We start from the raw sequence: 19,132 nt of genomic DNA, 5'->3' as shown, positions 1-19,132 counted from the left end.
GGACAGTTTAAGGAAAAGCAGGACGGACAGACAGACGGACAGACAGGAGCAGCCGCTCCATCCCGGCCCTGGCGGGGGGGATACACGGAGGACAGCGATGCTGGAGGTGGTCGAGGCAGTCTCTTCTCCCTCCAAGCTCCTCGCCAGCGCCGGGAGCTGCCGAGCCGGCACTGCCATCTCGTGGCACGGCCACCAGCGAGGCTGGCGACAGCGTGGCACCGCTCACCGCACAGCCCCGGCCGCGCTCAAAAAAAAGGTGGGAAAAACTCCAAAGGCAGCAGGTGAAGGGGAGGGGAGTGCGGGTAAGCCCGGCCGGAGGGGGGGGATGAGAAAGGGAAGCTGTGGGAGGGGACAGCAAGGGAGCCGGCTCACTGCCCAGCATCACCCTGTCAGATGCGGTTGGGGCTCTCTCCCTTCCTACTCCGTGCCCAAAAACAGGACCTGAGCATCAGTGTCCATCCCGGGACCCACGTCAGCCTGCGGCACTGGCTGGGACATGCTGCAAATCCCAGGGGACAACAGAACTTGGGATGCCTAGAGCAAAGAACAACCGGGCAGCCCACCCCCTTCCCACAGCCCCTCCAACCAAATCAATGACAGCAACCGAGCCTTTTTATAGAGATATATTTTTTTTTTAGCAAATGTTTATTTATATCAAAATACAAAACATTTCTGAAGCAGGGTAATGTTACATGAGGAGCAAGTTAATCGATTCCAAAACCCATCATTCTCCTACAGCATGGCTAGTTGTACGTAACATTGCAACACTGCCAGAATTTCTTATAGTGGGTACATTAAAATAAGAAAACTCAACTCAAGAAGTCAATCTATGAACATGCAATGTTACCGGCGATAAATTAAGTACTCAGCAGGCCTTAAAATCCCAACAGGCAGAGACCGAGGGACCAGCTACTCCCAGTAAGGCAGGGCTTCAAACTCTCATTTCTTCCAATTTTTGTTGGCTTATTAACATTTACTCATTAACTGACAACAGTCCAAGAGCCAAAAGGACCCAACTTTCTTGGCAGAGTGGGATTATTGCTTAGAGCTATCAAAGCAGCCCCAGCTCCCAGCCGGCCCCAGGGGAAGGGCTGGGAGAGGGCTCGCAGGGCAAGAGCCAGGGGTCTGCCTTGGCTAAGCACTGCGGAGGTCGGGCTGAGCTGGAAGATGTGGAACCCCCCCGAGGAGGGGGCTCGGTGGGTCGTTATCCCCTCGGAGCCGCAGTGGGGATGCCGGGAGCAGCGGGCAGCGCTCCCTGCAAGGTCTCGGATCCCTGCCCAGGGCAGGATAGCACCCAGTCGGAAGGAGAGTTTGGGGTGAGGGACCCCCACGTGTGCCCCTCATCGCACGCCTAGGGAGTGATGCTGAAATTTGGCTTTCCCTCCCCGCGGGCCGGAGCGGCTCCGGGCCCATCCCGGGGGATTCCGGGGATGCCGATGGCGAGCGTGGCCACCGGTCCCTCCTGCTGGCATTTCCTGGCCTTGGCGGAGGCCGAGAGCAACAATACAGATACAGAGAGATTATAGAGAGCGCGGAATAAGTTTCGTATAAGGCTTTGGTACAGCACCATCATGTCAGATTTATTTGTAAATCGTTTACAGAAAAAAAAAGCTTACTGAAAAAATAGTGTTTTGTTACTCTTTTTTTTTTTTTATTCTTTTTTTTTAATTATTATTATTATTTTCTTCTGAGGAACATACCTGAAAGTTCAAAAATTAACCCTCTAGTTGCCGTCTGGGCTCCCATCAAACACTCGTTTTGCTGTGTGCAGTTCCAAAAGGAAGCGACTCGATCCCAAATCCCACTAAGTTGTGATGCAGCCCGCCCGGCTCGCAGCAGCCACCAGTCACTAAAATCAACACCACAGAAACCTGGCAGCTGATCGCTACTCACTGTTTAGTAAAAATTAAAAAAGAATTTAAAAACAAAACCAACCAAAAGCCTAACAAAACTTCCAAAAAAAAGAAAAAAAAAAAAGAAAAAAGGAAAAAAGTCACGACAACGAACGTTATGGAACCAGCGGCACTAAAGTTTCTTTTATTGTTATTGTTATTTTAAAAAAGCCAGTTCCACTGGTTACCATTGAAACAGCACCAAAGAGCACCCTAACGTGTGTTATACATCGTAATACTCGACATTCAAGAGATGGAAACGAGGTTGGATGGTCTAGTCTTTATATCCAGAGGCAAGAAATTCTTCTTAAAAAGAGGAAAAAGTTGTCCCACGCAACCAGAGAACGCGTTGGGTCCGGAAGAAAATCCTGCCTTAGGGGAAAACACTACGGGGTTAGGAGGGGATTAAATCAAGAGCTACCTATGGAGGTCTACGAGGGTTCAGGGAGTCTACAAACCTATTAAAAGGGGATTAAAAAGTCTGGGCTCCCCCAGAGAGCCAGGGATGCTCCCGTGGGAGAGCTGGAGATGCTCCCGGGGGGATCCAGGGCTGCTCCCCGAGGAGCTGGTGTGCAGGTGTGATCCCCGAATGCCCAAAGGATGAACCTTACAGCAACGTGGGCATTTCCAGGATTTCCAAAGGGCTTTCCCACATGGGAAATGCCGAGGGGCCAGAGCCTGCACAGCTGTGTGGAAGGTCCTGCACCCCCTGGGGCCACAGGAGCATCCCCTGCCTGCTCTCTGGCAGCCCCAGAGAAGGAAATAAAGGGAAGTTTGGCCTTAAAGTGCATCTGGAAGGGCAGGGAGTGAGTGCCAGCATCTCCCACCGAGCCAGAACCTCCCCGAGCGGAGACAGGCGCTTCCCACAGCTCCCAGCCGAGCGGGAAGAGCCTGGGAGGGGGCAGAAGCAAACCCCCTGGAAAGCAAGCTCCGGGCAGGTGCGCGCGGATGGAGGCAGCGGGGATGGAGTCCAACAAAACCAAACCAAAGAAACCACGGGAAGCGGGACGATGCTGTCAGAGCCGCGGCCCCTGGGCCCGCCGGAGCGCGGGGAGGGAGCAGCCCCTGATGTGTCTGTTTGGCATCCAGAGGGTTAACGGTACTGTGGGAAGTGTGCTTTGTAAACATTTCTGGCTTTCCTTTGCCTGTTTTTTTTCTGTAAGTGATTCCAGGGGAGATGGGGAAAGGAGAAAGCTGCCCGCCCCCCTGCCCACCCCCAGCAATACCCCAAAGCCCCACCGGGAGGGGGGCGAGGCAGCCCCCCAGCCCGGACACCGAGCGGTGAGAAACCTCATCCCTTCTCTTTCTCCTGACATCCTTTTTTTTGTTTCTTTGTTTTTAACATATAAAATACTCACTTATGTATTTACCGCTAATAAATGCAAGTTAGTCCCACCAAACATGCTTTGCTTCGATATCAAGAACTGGTGCTGAACAAATCTCGGCTGGATATTAGAAACATCCCCCCTCCCAGCCCCCCCCCGACCCGACGAAGAAGAAGAGAGAAATACCATGGAAAATACAGGTGACACCTACGGAGGACGCGGGGCCGCTGCGAGGGGCCAGCTCCCGGGACTACATTCGTGCCTCAGCCCGTGGGGACACGGCCTGACCACAGTGAGGGACCTCTGCCTGCCTCTGGAGGAGTGGAAGCACTCAGCAGCTGTGCCACCATCCTCTCGGGGACATCTGAGCCCAAAAAACAGCATCTGGATCCCCCCAGAGCCCAGGATTGTGGGACACAGCCCGAGGGGAGCAAAGCCCAAAGACAATCCCCAAATCCTGCCCTGGCGAAGGCAGAGGGATGGTTTGCAGCTCCCTGGCATTGCTCAGTCCCAAAGTGGCTCCTCATCCCCCCAAAGCCCACGGGGAAGGGGGCAGGGATCCGGCAGGTCCGTAGTGCCCTGCAGGAAAAGCCCCAAACATTCCCGGCACATTCCCCACCGCGCCAGGGCTCCATCCCACCTCATCCATCGGGACAGGGAGAGCCCAATAACCCATCCACGGGGACAGGGAGAGCCAATATCCCATCCACGGGGACAGGGAGAGCCAATATCCCATCCACAGGGACAGGGAGAGCCCCACATCCCATCCATCGGGACAGGGAGAGCCCCACATCCCACCCCAGTGGACACCAGCAGCCCCCACAGCACCAGTGAGCCCTGCTGGCCGGGGACACTCTTGGAGAGGTACTGACAATTCCCTACGGAGAAGGTTCCCTGCTCCAGCCGCGTGCAGGGACCTGGAGAATCCCACTGTGGCCACCTGGGTGGCTCTGGGGGGCTCCACAAACTGCAGGAGGGTTTCAGAAACCCTCAGGATATATGAGGGCGGCGAGGACAGGTGACCAACAGCACCCAGCGAGTCAGCAGAACGAGGACCTTGTCCCCACAGTGTCCCCATCCTGTGCCACCCCTCAGGCTGCAGCTGCCTCATCCTCCCCGAGCGCCCTCAGAGCTGAAATTTGTCTTTTTTCCTCTGAAAAAAAAAGCCCAAGACAGCCCTCAGTGGCAACACCACCTCGCCATGGCCCTGGGCAAGCTGGCAGCAAACCGAGGCTTCCCCATCCCGGGATTTTTTCCCTTTTTAGTGTTTTTCCCTATTGAAACAGCAAACAGCGGTGACGCTGGGCCCGGAGCGGGCGGATTCCCCGGAGCCCTGCAAGCCCCCAGCCTGGCCCAGCCCTCCTCTCCCTCGCCACCGTATTGCTCAAACAGCACTAGGCATGGATACAAAAATAAAACAGCTATGTGACTTAGATATATATAATTTATATATATATATTTGTATATATATTTTTGTCTATTTATAGGTGGATGGAGAAGCACAGAAGCTGAAGCGCAATATAATGTAAAAATACTCGCTCTGCTCCCGCTGTTGAGACTCTCCCCACCTCTGACAGCCTCCCTCATGCTGCACAGAAGTTTCTGACACCTATTACTAAGGAATTATTTTAAATATTTATTCTCCCCCCCTTCTAAAATAGAAAGTAAATATATATTTGTTGAATTTTATATACAATGCGGTTTCGATACACCAATATCATTTCTTCAGACAGAGATACTGGGGCTCATTTCTCAAGTCTTTTTTTTTTTTTTTGTGTTTTATTTTAATCTAAGTGCTGGGGGGGAGCGGGTGGAAATCTGAGGAGCTTTCCGACCACAGGACTGCAAGATGGGCACCCTCTTTTGCAGCCCTGCAACCTCAGGAGAACAAGAATAAAAGCCCTCCTGGGAGAGGAAGTGTCGTTTTGATGGTAAATCCAAAATCTGGGCAAACTGTCCTCCCTGGGGGATGCCAGCCCCTCCATCCTGCATTTCCCACCCCACTGACACCAGTATAAAAATCCTTAGCTACCACTACAGCACATGCTTGCCACAGCCAACCCCCCCCCGAGCCTGGACCAGCCCCTCTGCCCCCCTTTCTCAGCCCACCCCCTCCCCAGGTACGGTCCTTCCTCCATCCATGCACGTATCAAAAGTCAGCCAGAGCCCCGGGACTGGGGATGCTCATCCTGCTGGCCCACAATGCCGAGGAACAGAGCTCAGCCAGCCGCGCCAAAACTCCTAAAAATGGGGAAAATGGGCAAACATGGCTCCCTCTAACCCCAGTCACCCAGGGAGGGGAACAGGCTCCCATCTCCAGCCCCTTCCCACAACCACGCTGGTCCTCCCTACTTGGAAATGTGCCAGCTGATGGGAATGAAGTGCAATGTTCAGTTTCTTCTTTTGCTGGCACCAGCGCGGCCAAATCTGGTCGCTGCTTCCCAGCCCTCAGTTCCTGGATCAAGCATTCCTGACAGATCTCTAACAGGAACAACTGCACTTCCCACCTCTCCTTCCCAGCAAACGCAGGCAGAGAGGAGTCAAGATACTCAGAAACAGAAAAAAACAAACAAAAAAATTAAGCTGAAGGGGGGAAATGGGAGCAAACATCCTGTGTTCTTTAAGGGCCACCCCGTGCCCAGACAGCACAGGGATGGCTCTGGGAGAGCAGTGGGAATCCAGCCTGAATCCAGCTGCCCCCATGCCTGGGGCCAGTACCAGCTCTGGCATCACTGGTGACCAAATCCCCTCTCTGCCTCAGATCCTCAAAGTCCTGCTAATGAGGTTTAAAATAAAAAGACGCTGTCAAGAACATCTTGTCCCTCCCAGGAGGCACTGCTGGGGCCGGTTGGCACAGCCGGTGCCGCATTCCTCAGCTCAGAGGACAAATTTAGCTGTATCCCTCTCATCTCTTCTGACTCACGCTTTTCTGGGAAGAACAGACGCAAAGCAAAATCCTTTCACACGAGTAACCAGAGAGCAGCATCTAGAGGGACTTGAGGGAAGGGTTTCTGCGTGGTGCAGCTTTTTCTTTAAGCGATGGCACCAGAGATGGGGCAACGTGAGACATCCCCCTCCTGCACCGTGTCCCGTGTCACGCCCCACGTGCCTCGGACACGCCGAGCACAGGACCCGTCCCTCTGTCCCTCCTGCTCCTCCATGTCACGGCCCAGGGGGGAGTCATGGACAATGAGCAAAGCAAAGCTAACAACTGGGGATGAAATAATGAAACAGAGCGATCTCTTGTGTGCAGCAGGGCCACAGCACAGGGCACACCAGTGCCTCTCCATCCCCAAATTCCCCTCAGGCTCCAGCTGCTCCCAGCCCCTTCCCCATCCTGATCCCACTTTGCCCATCCTGATCCCCCACTCCAGCACAGCTCTAAACTCTCCCCTAGAGACACACATACCCCGACATGCAAATCTACTGAATTCTGCAAACCTATCTACCTTTGTCCTACGCTTCTCTATCTATTTATATCTCATATGTACAGTGGGTTTCACTCCAGTTCCTTGAAAAGATTTCCTTCCCAAAAAGCCCTGACTCCAGTCTGGGCCTGCAGCGAGCCCATGTGGGACATGTGGAAATCCCTGAAGGTCCAGCCTCATGGAAAAGTACCTCCAGAGAACAGCTACAGATGAAACCAACCTAAAGCTCCAAGAACTCCCAAATCTACGTCACTGCCTGAAGCAGGAAGAGAAACCAAAATGCCAGGCGGATTTTGTCCTAATACAGACAGCAAGGTGGGAGCAGCAATGAGTCTGGAATGTGTGTCACGTCCACATGCCACCAGACATGACTAAGCCCTGCCAGGACCGTGCCTGGGCTGCTGAGCCCAAATCCAGTGTCCTCAACACTCCCGGAGGCAGGTACAGCAAGTTGTTATTCCCTTTATATTCCCTTTACATTTATAAATCCAACCAGCATCACCTCCAGCCTTCCTCCAAAGCGGGTGGCACCGAGCCAGCTGACAAGGTGACAAACACCAGATCAACAGCCCACCAGTGCCCCAAAGCAGCCTCCAAGTCACTGGTGACTGGCACAGGGCAGCAGGAATGAGAATCCTCCTGGTAAAAGCATCCCCTGCTCACACAGACACCCTGGGGGCTCACAGAGACCCCTCAGCTCGTGGGCAGACTGCAAACCATGCCGAGGTTCAGACTGGGAAGAGACCCTGGGACTTTCCAGCTCCCCCATCCCACAAACCCCTCGCTCCCAGTTGTCTGTGGATGCTGTTAGTGGCAGGCACAGAAACGGGGCCCCACAAATGAGCCCTGAACACTCCCTCTCCCCCCCCCCCCCCCCTTACCCTAACTTGCATTTTCCCTCACGTCAGCACCGCAGAACCAAAATGCCAGTGGGGCTGCATGGCAAAGTCACCTTAGGAACACGTGGACGAGAGCTCAGCAAGTCCTGCTGGAAAAGCAGGCAAAGCACTTTCCCTGCCCTTTTTCCCTGCCTGCTCCAGGACTCATTGTTGGGACAGGTTGCAAGGGACAGCACCCCAGGACCACCCCTTTTCCACAGGATCTCAGTGACACCCTGGACCCACCTCTCCGGGTCACCTCCCCCAGCTCAGGGTGCCCAAATCCTGCAATCCCCATGGTGGCATGAAACTGGCACTGGAGCATCCCCACCGTGGCCAGCTCGCAGGGAGAAGCACCAGCAAGGACCCCCCAGACCTGGGCTGGCACCCCTGCAGTGACACCTCAGTAGAGCCCAGGGACAAATATCCTTGTGATGCAGAGGCATTTTTTCACGTGAGCCAGGATCTGCCAAGGGACCTAGTGGAACATCGCGTTTGCAACGTGCAAGGAGGAATCGTCCGGTTACTGGTACAGAAAGAGCCATCTACCTCAGACCAGCTTAGAAAATAAGAGAGTTTGGCCCAGGAAGATAAAAATCAAGATATATTTTGCAGCATGAAAGGAAAAAAAATTAAAAATGAAGAAGCAGCAGCAGCAGCAGCAACAGCAGCTGTGTTTGCAAACCACCAAAGCGACACGGAGTTCAAACGGGGGTGAAATGGGGGAAGCGTTTGGCATCGTCTGACACGGCTTCGATGTTCCAGGTCCGCGGAAGGAGAGAGGAGCAACCCTGAAGGGCATGGAAACCAGAGGGCTGGGAGAAGCGAGGAGGTTGCCAAAGCAAGAGGCGAGCCAGTCAGCCAAAGCACGGCCCGAGTCTATCGGAAGGTAACTCGGTCTAGCAGGGAAAGGAGTTAAGGATGGTTTTAGGGAGGAGCTGCTTCCACGAGGCGCCCGGGCGGGATTTCCCACTCCAGCAGCGTGGCAGGTACACGGCTGAAAGAGAGAGGGCTGCAGCTCCAGCCTCTAAAGGTCGAAGACCATGAAAAGCCCAGTGGCTCAAAACACCTGCAAAAGGAAAACAACTCTCAAAAGACTGACCCAGCAAGCCGGCATGCTCCGTCAACCTGCCCTGCACTCCAGGTCCTCTAGAGCTCCTTAAGATGGGATGGGGCACAGTCCTGAGGTAGCAACCTCAAGAGCCTGAAGACAGCGCCTGGCCCATCCGAACGGGTGTCGTAAATCGTTTGGGAAGCATTCAAATGGAAAAGCAACCCTCTGTTCAAGAGGCTGAGGCAACAAGAGCAAAAGGAAGAGCCAGTCGGCCACAGCACAGGCAGCACAGAGCCTCCACGAGGGTCACCTGTCCATCAGGAGCAGCCCAGCTGAAGTGACCGGCAAGCTGAAGTTGGCCAAGCCAGGCAGAGTTTTCCCCGCTGCCGAGCGGGAGAATGGCATTAAATCAATTCAGATCCGAGCGGCTTCTAGGGAAAAACCCTAAAAACACACCCAAATAAAAGAAATTTATACAGTCATACTGTTAGCAAGGTTGAGTTCTCACTCTGAGAGTTGAGGTTCTTACATCAGGTCACTCGTCACGTCAATAAAAAGCCCTGGTGCAGGCTGGAAAGAGAGGGGCATTTCTGCCAGACCCTCCCTCCTTCCCAACACAAACCTGCTGATGGTTTGAGACCACCTACACAAAGTTGTTAAAGCTCAGAAGTATCTCGTTATCGATTTAGAGGATTCATTTTCCAGTGGTTCAAACCGTACTTAGGGCCTGGAGATTGGAAAAGACACGGTGCTCTGCTTTTGGTGGTCGCAGGTTCCCCAGCATCCTGCTGGGAGAGGAAGCCCAACCTCTAAAGCCAGGTAAATCGAGGCAGAGCAATCGACAGGCTCTGGCCTAAAAGCTCCTGGGGGGCGTGGTCGGAGAGCCGGATCACAACCGAGAGCTCACGTCTTTCTCCAGATATCTCAGCCCTTGGAGGTTCAACCAGCAGCAAGAGCAAAAACCAAGGCAAAGCAGAATTAAAGGCGAGATTGCAGAGAATCTCTTGGCAATTCTACCTGGGAATAAACAAAAGTTTCATATGCAAATAGAGAGCCTGGGGCTAAAAACATGCCTACAGGCTCTCCAGCTCTCCTGACACTTTTTCTACAGCCTGAATCCACTCAAAGCAAGAATATCTACATGAAACACTCGGTGTTTTATTCCCAGGCAGGCTGGAGGGTTTAGCACTTTACCGCAGAGGAAGAACTGTGCAAACCTGGATGCAGTAGTTGATTTTACCACTTCAAACTTAAAAAAAAAAAAAAAAAAAGAAGAAAAAAAACAACTCTAAGTATTTTAAAGGTAGGGATTGCTTGGTATCAGCACTAAGCATTTACACAGCACTCGCAGTCTGTAGGCCACCAAGTGCTTGTCCAAAGTGCTCAAATATGACTTATCCCCATTTTACAGATGGGAGAACTGAGGCACAGAGAGGTTAAGTGACTTGCCCAAGGCCACGCAGTCAGAGAGTGGAGGCAGAGCAGGAAAGTGAGCCCAGCTGTTCTCGGGTCACACCTTGCCTGCTAAAAACAAACCAAAAAAAGGCCTACGTAATCCAGAAAACCACCGGCCACCAAACCTACCCTATTCTGAAGAGGAAGTACATTCTGGTGAAGAGTTAGAACAGCATTACCGAGGGAAACGGGGCAAAGGGAGGGACACGACCCCGGCGGGTGTCACAGCCGACACAGCCGGGCTGGAACAGGAGGAAGAAGGGGAAAACAGTGAAACCAGCAGCGACACATTTTAAGCTGGCGCGAGACGCTGGGCTTAGCTTTGCATGGAGCCATCCACGTCCATCCGCAGAGCTGGGCACTTCCAGCTGCTCTCCCCGGGCTCAGCACCTGCCAACGGAGGCTTTGGGGACCACGCAGCCAAACCCCGCTCGCTCGCACGCCTGCGTCTCCCCGCTTGGCAATTATCAGTAGAGATTAAACATCACACAGTAAGAAATCACATCGCCACGCGGCACTGAAGAACATTTGCCTGCGGTACACAGAGTGTCAGGCAGAATTAATCGAACCCACCCTCATCAAAGCTAGCGCACGCCGCACCTGGAGGGGGAAACGCCTTCGGATCACAGCAGCCCCGTAGCTGCGCGCTCGCACGGCACCGAGCACACGTTACCCAGGCTCAAATGCATCTGCACACAGACAAATGGTGATTTCTCACATCTCACATTGATTCGAAGGCTCGGGGTCTTTCCGGCTTTTCCCTTTCAGAGATAGGTAAGGAAAGATGTCACGGATGGTTTTGCTGCTGTTACCTTCACATGAAAGGAGGCTGGGAAGGGGGAGGCAGGGAGATTTTCACAATTACAGCTTTCCTGGGATTATTTGGTCATGTTTTTATCATAATCAGATTCATGGGATTACCAGTTCCTGCCTGGGTTGTTAGGTTCTTGTCACTTAATTACACCCTGTGTCATTGAATTTCTTCCGGCGATTGAGGGCCAGCTGCTCAGTCCCACACTTCCCCCCTAAACACGCGCTGCAGACGCAGATGTCAAAAGCTCCATCCATGCCTTTGAAGCCTAGAGATCTTTTCCAAAACCGAGGTGCAACACCCCCCTTCCCACCCCACCCAAGCTGCTTGGGGTGGGGGAGAAGTGGATGTGAGGAACACCCAGCCCAAAGCATCCTCCCCAAAGCATCCCCCGGCTCCCCCCAGCTCGTCCCCGCCGTGAGCCGCCGAACCCCTCGGAGAGGCGACAGCGTAGGGGTGTCCCCCCCTCCTTCCCATCACCTCCGTCCCCCCGTGGTGTGACACCAGCTCCCTCCACCGCTCCTGTTCAACCTCCTGGGCCCAGCGCTAGGCTAGAGCAGGGTGGCGTGTCCGCTGGTGTCATCGTGGTCCACGCTGTTGAGAATGGCTGTCTGGTCTTCAGGGAGCTGCCGGTGGCAGAGGTCGTCCTTCAGCGCTGAGAGCCGGGCGAAGGGGTCCTGACGAGGGTGTCTCTTCTTCTTGCGGAGGCAGACAGCTTCGTCAGGCGACAGTACCTGAGAGCTGGGAGGGTGCTGAACCTGGGAGGCAGAGCCGTCTGGGAAGGGGGGAGAGAAGGCAGATGGGACCGGAGCCAGCAGCAGGCAGAGCAGAGCGCTTTGCTTGCTGTGAAAGGGAGGTGACAACAAGCCTGGCCCTGAACCCACAGCGTGGCAAGAAAGGAGAACGTTGGGCATCAGGGAAAAAGAAATTAATGCTCAAAATCCAAACAAATGACTGGAGATGGGAGATGCATGGAAAGGACTCAGTTTGGAGGAGCAAAAGAGGAACAATCTGCAGGCAAGCAGCCCGGGGAGCCATCCCTTTGGGAGGCAGGGAACAAGGGCAGCATCCAGGAATGGGCTTGGAGACCCCCGGCGCTGGAGCCGGCAGGGACCTGCCCGAGCTCTGCTCACAGCAGGACACAGGGAATGCTGTTGGGGACTGCGGGGTCCTCGCACTCACTGGGTTGTTTTCTGGATTTCGAGGAGCCCTTGGATGACTTTTTGGGCTTCTTTATCCGCTGGTATTTCAGAGCTTCGAGCCTCTCAGGTGCAGCAGCGTCCCCGGGCGGAGATGGACATTTTCTAGGAAGGAAAAGCAGACACGCGCCGTCAGTGGCTCCCGGCCACGCTCGAGCCTCTGGACGTCCCCGGTGGGGATCGGCCGATCCCAGCCGGCTCTGCCGTGGAAAAGGAAGAGGTGAGAAACCCAGGGCCGAGGGAGCAGGGCCAGCCAGGCGTGCCAGAGCGCGGGATGGAGGAAGTGAGGCGTCCCCGCTGTCCCCCTACGTCTCCTTCAGGTTTCCGAGCGGCGCCGCGCCCCAGCCGGTGCCACCGGCCACGTCCAACACGGGCACCCCCAGCTCACCTGCCTGCCATGCCAACACTGCTAAACAAAACAGGACGGGGCAGATCCTATGTCCGATAAGGCATTTCTGGGAAGTGGTAGGAAACCCCTTGGGATGGAGAGAGAGAGAAAGAGACAGGCAGAAGCGGCACGGCAGCATCGAGACGGGCACCACGAGCCACCCGGGGCGGACAACACCGGCGCCACAAACAGCAGGGAGCCAGGATCCTGCTGGCCCTGATCCCACAGCCAGAAAAACCAGGGGCCACATGACAGACAGGGACACCAAGGGCACACACCGACAGAGCCGGGACAGGTACCTCGTTCCCAGGTCCCTGTGAGAAGCGACAACAGAAACGCGACAGCACGGGAGCATCTGCTCCTGGAACAGCGAGAGGCTGGGAGCTGGAAATGGAAACACTGACAAGGTTTTATTGCGAGGACAAGGAGGGGATTTGCAAAGGGGTGCTTCCTGCAGGAGAGCCAGCAGGTGGCAAGGGATATTTTATCAGCTGTACCCCCTGAGGCACTCTTCTACAGGAACCAGCTCAAGGTGCAGTATCCTCCCCTTTGCAAAGAGAGTTTTTGTTTTATTTCCTTCACTGTACCTGTTTTTCCCATCCAAGGCCTGGAAAGCATGACTGCTGTAGAGAGCAGAGCATTAGAGGAAAACCTTTTCCTTAGGAGAGCGGGCAGTCCAGCTCTTATCTACAACACATCACAGCATCCCCCTTCTTGCTGCTTTCCCATCTCCTTCCCCCTCTGCATTTAACTTCCACAACCCTCCAAGAGTCACCAACTCCTAATGCCACAGAAGAGGTCTGAGGCCACAGATGATAACCTGGGATAAACCCAAGCCACCTGCAGACAAGGTGTCCAGAAATGACAGGAAGCCTCCACAAAGCACCTTTCACTGCGATAAAGCCAATGCTTTAAGCCAGGCTCCAATGAGGAAAGGAGATTTAAACCAGCCTGCCTGCACCCTTCAGAGAAGGAGATCACTCTTCTGCTCTCACAACTTGGTCACAAGAGCCACACAGAGGACAGTGCTGATGGCAGCTCCTGCATCAGTCTGTGACCGGGGCAGGGATCAGCAAACCCCGCAAGCCACAGGCAGGAGGAGGGCAGGCGGAGCCACCTCAGCTGGCTGCAAGAGGCAACATCAGTTCCTTCGGACTCCTGCTTCAGCACAGAACCACTGAGGATGATGTCACCCTGTCTGTCAGCATGGTGTGCCCCATCCAGCATTGCAAAAACACCGTGGCTGCTGGCCAGAGCAGCAGGGAAGGGCAAGAATATGGGCTGGAGCACAGACCCTACAGTCTCGGGCTGTGGTACCATAGTACACCCACCCACAGAGAGTTTGGAGCTCCTCATCTCCCCTGGGGTCCAGGCAGAGCCTGGCTGGCACTGAAGACACCCTGCAGGCTTTCCCCCGTGGGTGCCCACGTGTGCCACCACTGCAGAGCACAGTGCGACAGCAGCGCTTCCCATCCGACATCCCAAGCGTCTCCAGGGCGGTGAAATTTCAGCTGGAGTGCACAGGCAAGGAGCTCCCAGGAGATTTTTCCCCTTGGGGAGCAGAAGGGTTTTCGGTTTTTTTGAAGATGAGTGTGATTGCAAAGCTTCTCAGTGCCGCTGGCAGCATCGGAGAGCACCCAGGGAAGTACAGCGTGAGGTGAAGAAGCAGCTGAGGTGCAGCAGACGCAACAGAAACCCAAACGCTGGGCACAGAAGAGCTCCTTTTCATGTTTTCCAACGCAACAAAGACGTCAAGGTACGGAGAGCTCCCGGAGAGCCTCTGTTCCAGCTCCCAGCAAACCTCTGTTGCAGCTCCCAGCAGAGCATCACATCAGCCGAAGATGAAGCAGCTCATTAGACATGCTGGGAGTCCCGCTGGCTGGATCCAAGCTTTTCCTTGTCAGGAGGACGACATTTACATTTGCAGAGCTCAAACACCTTCCCAAGTGCAACCAGCCTCCTGTGAGAGGTGCTGCCAGCAGCAGCTCTACCCTCTGAGAGGAACCAACACAGCCAGCCATGCTCATGCTGGCTGAAGGCAGGAGCACAGCGACCCACAGGTCACAGCACGGCATTCCCTGCAGCAATTCCTGCCTGAACGGAACAGGCTTTTCCCATTTAAAGCCACCATTCTGGGGCTGCACAGGAGTTACACTTCTGCAGGTACCTGGCTAACAGTGACTTCAGCTGCTCCAGCTGCATTGCCCACGGAGCTCACGTGTGCCAAGCCCTGGACACCACCGAGCTCGGTGATCCTGCCACCATCCTGCCCACCAGCAGCTGCCTTCTTCCACCTCTTCCCACCACCCAGACAGCTTTGCCGCTGTTATTAAAGCTCAGCTGGTAAAAGTCTCCTGCTCTTTCCACTCTTTTTCTTTCTAGGAAGAAGCTATTGTGGCATGCTGACAAAATTAGACAGATTTACACGAGGGATTATGAGGAAATTGCCTGAAGCTCATTTCCACTAGTTCTCCGTAATTGGACTCGTATTTATACACACAAACATAAACAGTGAGTGCACTGAACCCATGTGTCACCACAAATACTGTCTGACCTCTGGCAAGGCAGAGATACAGAGGACAAAACGATGCTACTCAGCAGCCAAATTTTATCTGCTCTACCCGCCCTTTATCTCTTCAAAGGGCTCCGATTCCTGCAAATTAATTTTCATTTTAAGCTCAGCCAAAAGCCTCTTCCTGCCCCCAGAGTTCACATTTTGGGCAGTTGCCCACGCACGAGGGAGATCTTGAATGCCAACAGATGAGATGTTCAGTGAGGCGGGTGAACTTCCTCTGGAAACTTCAGTGTAGAGCCAAGCAAAGGAGCTTTGAGAAGCCCACGTGAACTCCTGGCACAAACCTTCTGCCAGGCAGCACCAACACCTGGAGCAGCAGTTTTCCTCAAGTCTTCAAAGGAAAACCCTTCTGCATGAGCAAGTGTCTGGACTGCATGGACTGGGAGGTACTGGAGAGGCCACAAAGGTACTGAAGGATGTCCAAGAGTCCCAGGACAGGAAAAGGAAGCAGGGGAGAAGAAGTATCCAGCCCAACACACATCTCAGCTGCTCTTCTTCAAATGTCCTTCCATGTACAAAGCAAAGATATAAGGGAGAAGACCCCTGAGAGCACCACTGGCCACCACCACCTCCACCCAAAAGGGGAACCCATATAAAGGAAGGGTCCAGGAGATTCAAGGACACTATACGTATATTTATATATATTTAACCTCATGGAGGTGTCAGCACACATTCCCTGTCTCCTCCTCTCCTTGAGCCAAGACATTGACATCCAGGAATCGTTTGGGCATGTTAGAGCATCCACTTGGATAAAGCAGAGTATCCACTTGAAAGGAGCCCACCACGTCCTTCAACCCTTCATCCTCCTCACATGAAGAGCTCAACTCTCCTACAAGAGGCTCCTGCAAGTCAGAATTCCCACTCTGCTCCGAGGCAGCGCTGGCTGCCGCCTCCATCCCAGAACGCTTGGGATCCTTCAGCACAAGGGGTGCCAGAGAAACACCGCGGTGACGGCCCCAGCCCAGGGCTGCTGCTGCTGCCAAGGCACCGCCAGGAGGGAGGGAGGAAGGGGCTGGTCACAGCGGGGAGCACACCGGAGAAGGGGGGCCCTTCTACAGGTTTGTAGACACCACAACTCATCTACACAACGGACTTCACCACCATGCTGACGGAGAGGAGAGAGGGCGAGGGCAACGGGGCCGGGCTGGACAGGAAGAGGGGGATACAGTCATGGGGAAGGGGAGGGGAGAGAGGAAGATAAATGAAAAACAGGAGTGAGAAAATATATTTAAGGAAATTAAAGAGACTGAAAATAAAAATAAAATAATAATAATAATAATAATAATTAAGAAAGAAAAGAAAAAACGCACTCAGACAAGCGGACTCACAACTTCTCCAAGCGGAAGGAGGCATGGAACACATGCAGAGGATCAGCACATGGACAGTCTTTAAAGGGGAACCTGTTTTCTTTCAAGCGGCGAGCGAGGGCTGCGGCTCCTCCCGCACGCCTGGCGCCGACGTCCCTTCGTCACTCAACGCTACGCCACGGCCAAGCCCCCCAGCTCCCAGCACTGGCAGTGCTGCCCTGGCAAGGGGGGCCTGGGGAGGCCCCCCAGGACAGGCTGCCGTGCCGAGGGGCAGGGGAGCTTGGTGCCTCGTCTGTGGTTTTTGGGTTTCCCTTTGCAGGGAGACGACAGCCCCCTTTTCCCTGTTCCGAGATGCGCGCCGCATCCTAAGAGAAGAAGATGGGAGAACTCCTCGTGCTGGCTCAGTAATGGCATCGTTTATTCCTGCCCATCCATAAAAACTTCCTGAGCTTCACCCAGCAAAAGCCACCATGCTGCAGCACGGAGCTCACATGCTGCCTGTCCCTCTCCTCTCAGCTTTTAATGCTGCAGTAGAGAAATCTGGCTGGTCTGGTATAAAATCCCTGTGCTCCACACGCACTGACAATTTTATGACCCCAAATCATCAAGAAATTACTTGGCTGGGCTCTCTACGGGATTCCTCACTTTAAAGTGAGATTTATTCTTCTGGCTTCCCCTTTTCGGGAATAATGACTCTGGAGCCGCTGCTGTGACTGCAGCTCCCAGCAGCATCCTGGAGTAGGACACGCAGCCGCTCCCATCCTGCTGGGCAGTGTGACCCTGCTCCTCAAAATCCATCGGTCCACGGCAGCCAGCACTGGAGCCAACCAGGATCTGTGCAAGAGCCTCACCAAACTCAGACACGAGCTTGGACTCACCTGTGCTGTGCTAAAGCCACGCCCGCTCGTGTCCCTAATGCTGCCGGAGCAGGGAAGAGCCACAAAGCAAGAACAAACAGCCACATCCTTGTTGAGGGCTTCCCCATTTCCCAAAAAGCCTGGCACAGCCCAGACCTCACCAAGGCTTGGTGCCAGCTTTGCTCCTCATGGGACACCAAGGAAAAACAGAAAGAGAAAGTGACCAAGTGCTCAAGAGCTTTGGAGCTGCAAGGCTCAAACGGGATGGGTTTTGTCATGCCAAGAGGATGGCTCCTCCACAGAGCACACATCCTGTCCCTGCTCCCAAAACGCCCTCCTCACCAGTCCTGCTCTCCCCACCCCAGGACAAGCCTCCAGGTCAGCTGGAGGAATTCCCCTCTCCTGGAAACATCCCCCTGATCTCTCCAGGCATCCCACCTCTCTCATGAGGCTCTTTTCCAGCCCAACAAGGCTCCTCAGGCTGTTGGAGAATATCAGCCAGGACCATGACTCTTCCCAACGAAGGCAGCAAAGCTTAACCTTTTTCATAAGGTCTGTCCTAAGGAAGTTTGGGCATGGCCAGGCCCTAGAAACAAGCCCATCTACAATCCCATCTCTCCTTTCATAACCAGCCTGGCTGATGGCCAAACAGGTCAGTGTTGCCAATCCTCTGGGTCACAAATTACTATTAACCCATCTGGATTTGGCAGTTTTAGTGATATTCTTCTGCTTTTAAGGTCTGAAAACCATCTCCAAATTACTCCATCCCAGTTCCAGAAATGCCCATGGCCATCTAGGAAACCAGCCCCATGAAGGCAGCCCAAGAGGAATTTTCTTGGAAGAGTCTTTCAAGATCTGCTTAGGGCTGTTTGATTACAGCTGGGTCAGAAGAAGTCAAAGATTTCTCAAAGTAGAATTTCAGGAATGGAAGGATTTTACAAAGACTACGCATGTGATGGGAAGGAAAGAACACCTTTCTGGCAGCCTGAGACCATAGTTCTGCTGCTGCCAAGCATACAATCTATCTCGGGAGAAAGACTTCTCCCCTTTTCCATGATTGAGGAGACTTGGGAAAAAGAAAACAGATCCAGGCACTGCTGGAAACAGAAGTCCATGTGCTGGACTGCAGCTGGAGACTGATTTTTGGAGCCCACTCTGAGCACACTGTCTGCAGCTGGCTGCTCCCGACATGGCTGTTTTTCCTGCCTTTCGTGGGCTCCTTCTGGTCTGGATCATCCAGGACAACCCCACCTCAACACACGCCTCCCTAACACCACATAACCCTCGCGCACCCTGGAAAGGAAAGGTGGCCCCTTCCAGGAAAGGAAGGGTGGCCCCAGGGAGACGGCAGCTCGGCTCATCCCAAACCCCAGCCCCGAAGGCAGGGGAGCAGCGTGTGCTGCTGGGAGCGGAAACCCAAAAGCCACAGAGACTGTGCATCCAGAGGTGTTTCCTAGTGTTTTCGGATTCCTTATTCCCCTTTAAAGGAAGAGATGGTATTGGAAAAGCCCCTTCCGTGTCCCCTGTCATGCCCCGCTCCCGGCCACCCTCCACAGCACCCACACCATCCTTTCGGACATGGATCACCCTTACCTATTGAGCTGAGGAGAAGCTTGTCTCGACAACACTGCCCAGATAGCTGAGATTAATCAAAAACAAAGCAGTTATCAACACCCGCAAGGAGCCGAGCTCCGCAACACATCAGCACGTCAACAACTCCAAAAAGGAAAAAGGAGGGAAAGAAACCAAACTGAAACACAAACGAAACGAGGCTGGAGAAGAAAGGGGGAAAGAAACAGAAGAGAAAGGAAAAGAAGAAACGAAAACGATAATCAACAAAGCGAATGGATACACTGCATAAAAGCACGGACAACAGTGCTGCTCTAACACGGCTCTGTCCTGGAGCTGGCTCTCCTTGGCATGCCCTGCTAGGAGACGTGGACCTGTGACTACATCCCTAACT

General features: G+C 53.9%; 1 protein-coding gene across 1 annotated transcript in view; it reads right to left on the bottom strand.

The window, feature by feature from the left end:
* Nucleotides 1-8,105: 8,105 nt before the first annotated feature.
* IGSF9B (immunoglobulin superfamily member 9B) overlaps nucleotides 8,106-19,132 on the bottom strand; it is a 42,553-nt gene continuing 31,526 nt past the window's right edge. Inside the window, 2 exon segments of the mRNA XM_039564769.1 lie at nucleotides 8,106-11,618; nucleotides 12,026-12,147. Coding sequence (XP_039420703.1) covers nucleotides 11,395-11,618; nucleotides 12,026-12,147 — 346 coding nt within the window. The 3' untranslated portion in view covers nucleotides 8,106-11,394.

Source organism: Corvus cornix, chromosome 24, assembly GCF_000738735.6.
Source record: "Corvus cornix cornix isolate S_Up_H32 chromosome 24, ASM73873v5, whole genome shotgun sequence".
Lineage (NCBI taxonomy): Eukaryota > Metazoa > Chordata > Aves > Passeriformes > Corvidae > Corvus > Corvus cornix.
Note: the sequence above shows the minus strand (reverse complement) of the source record. Positions and strands in the feature narration are given on the sequence as shown.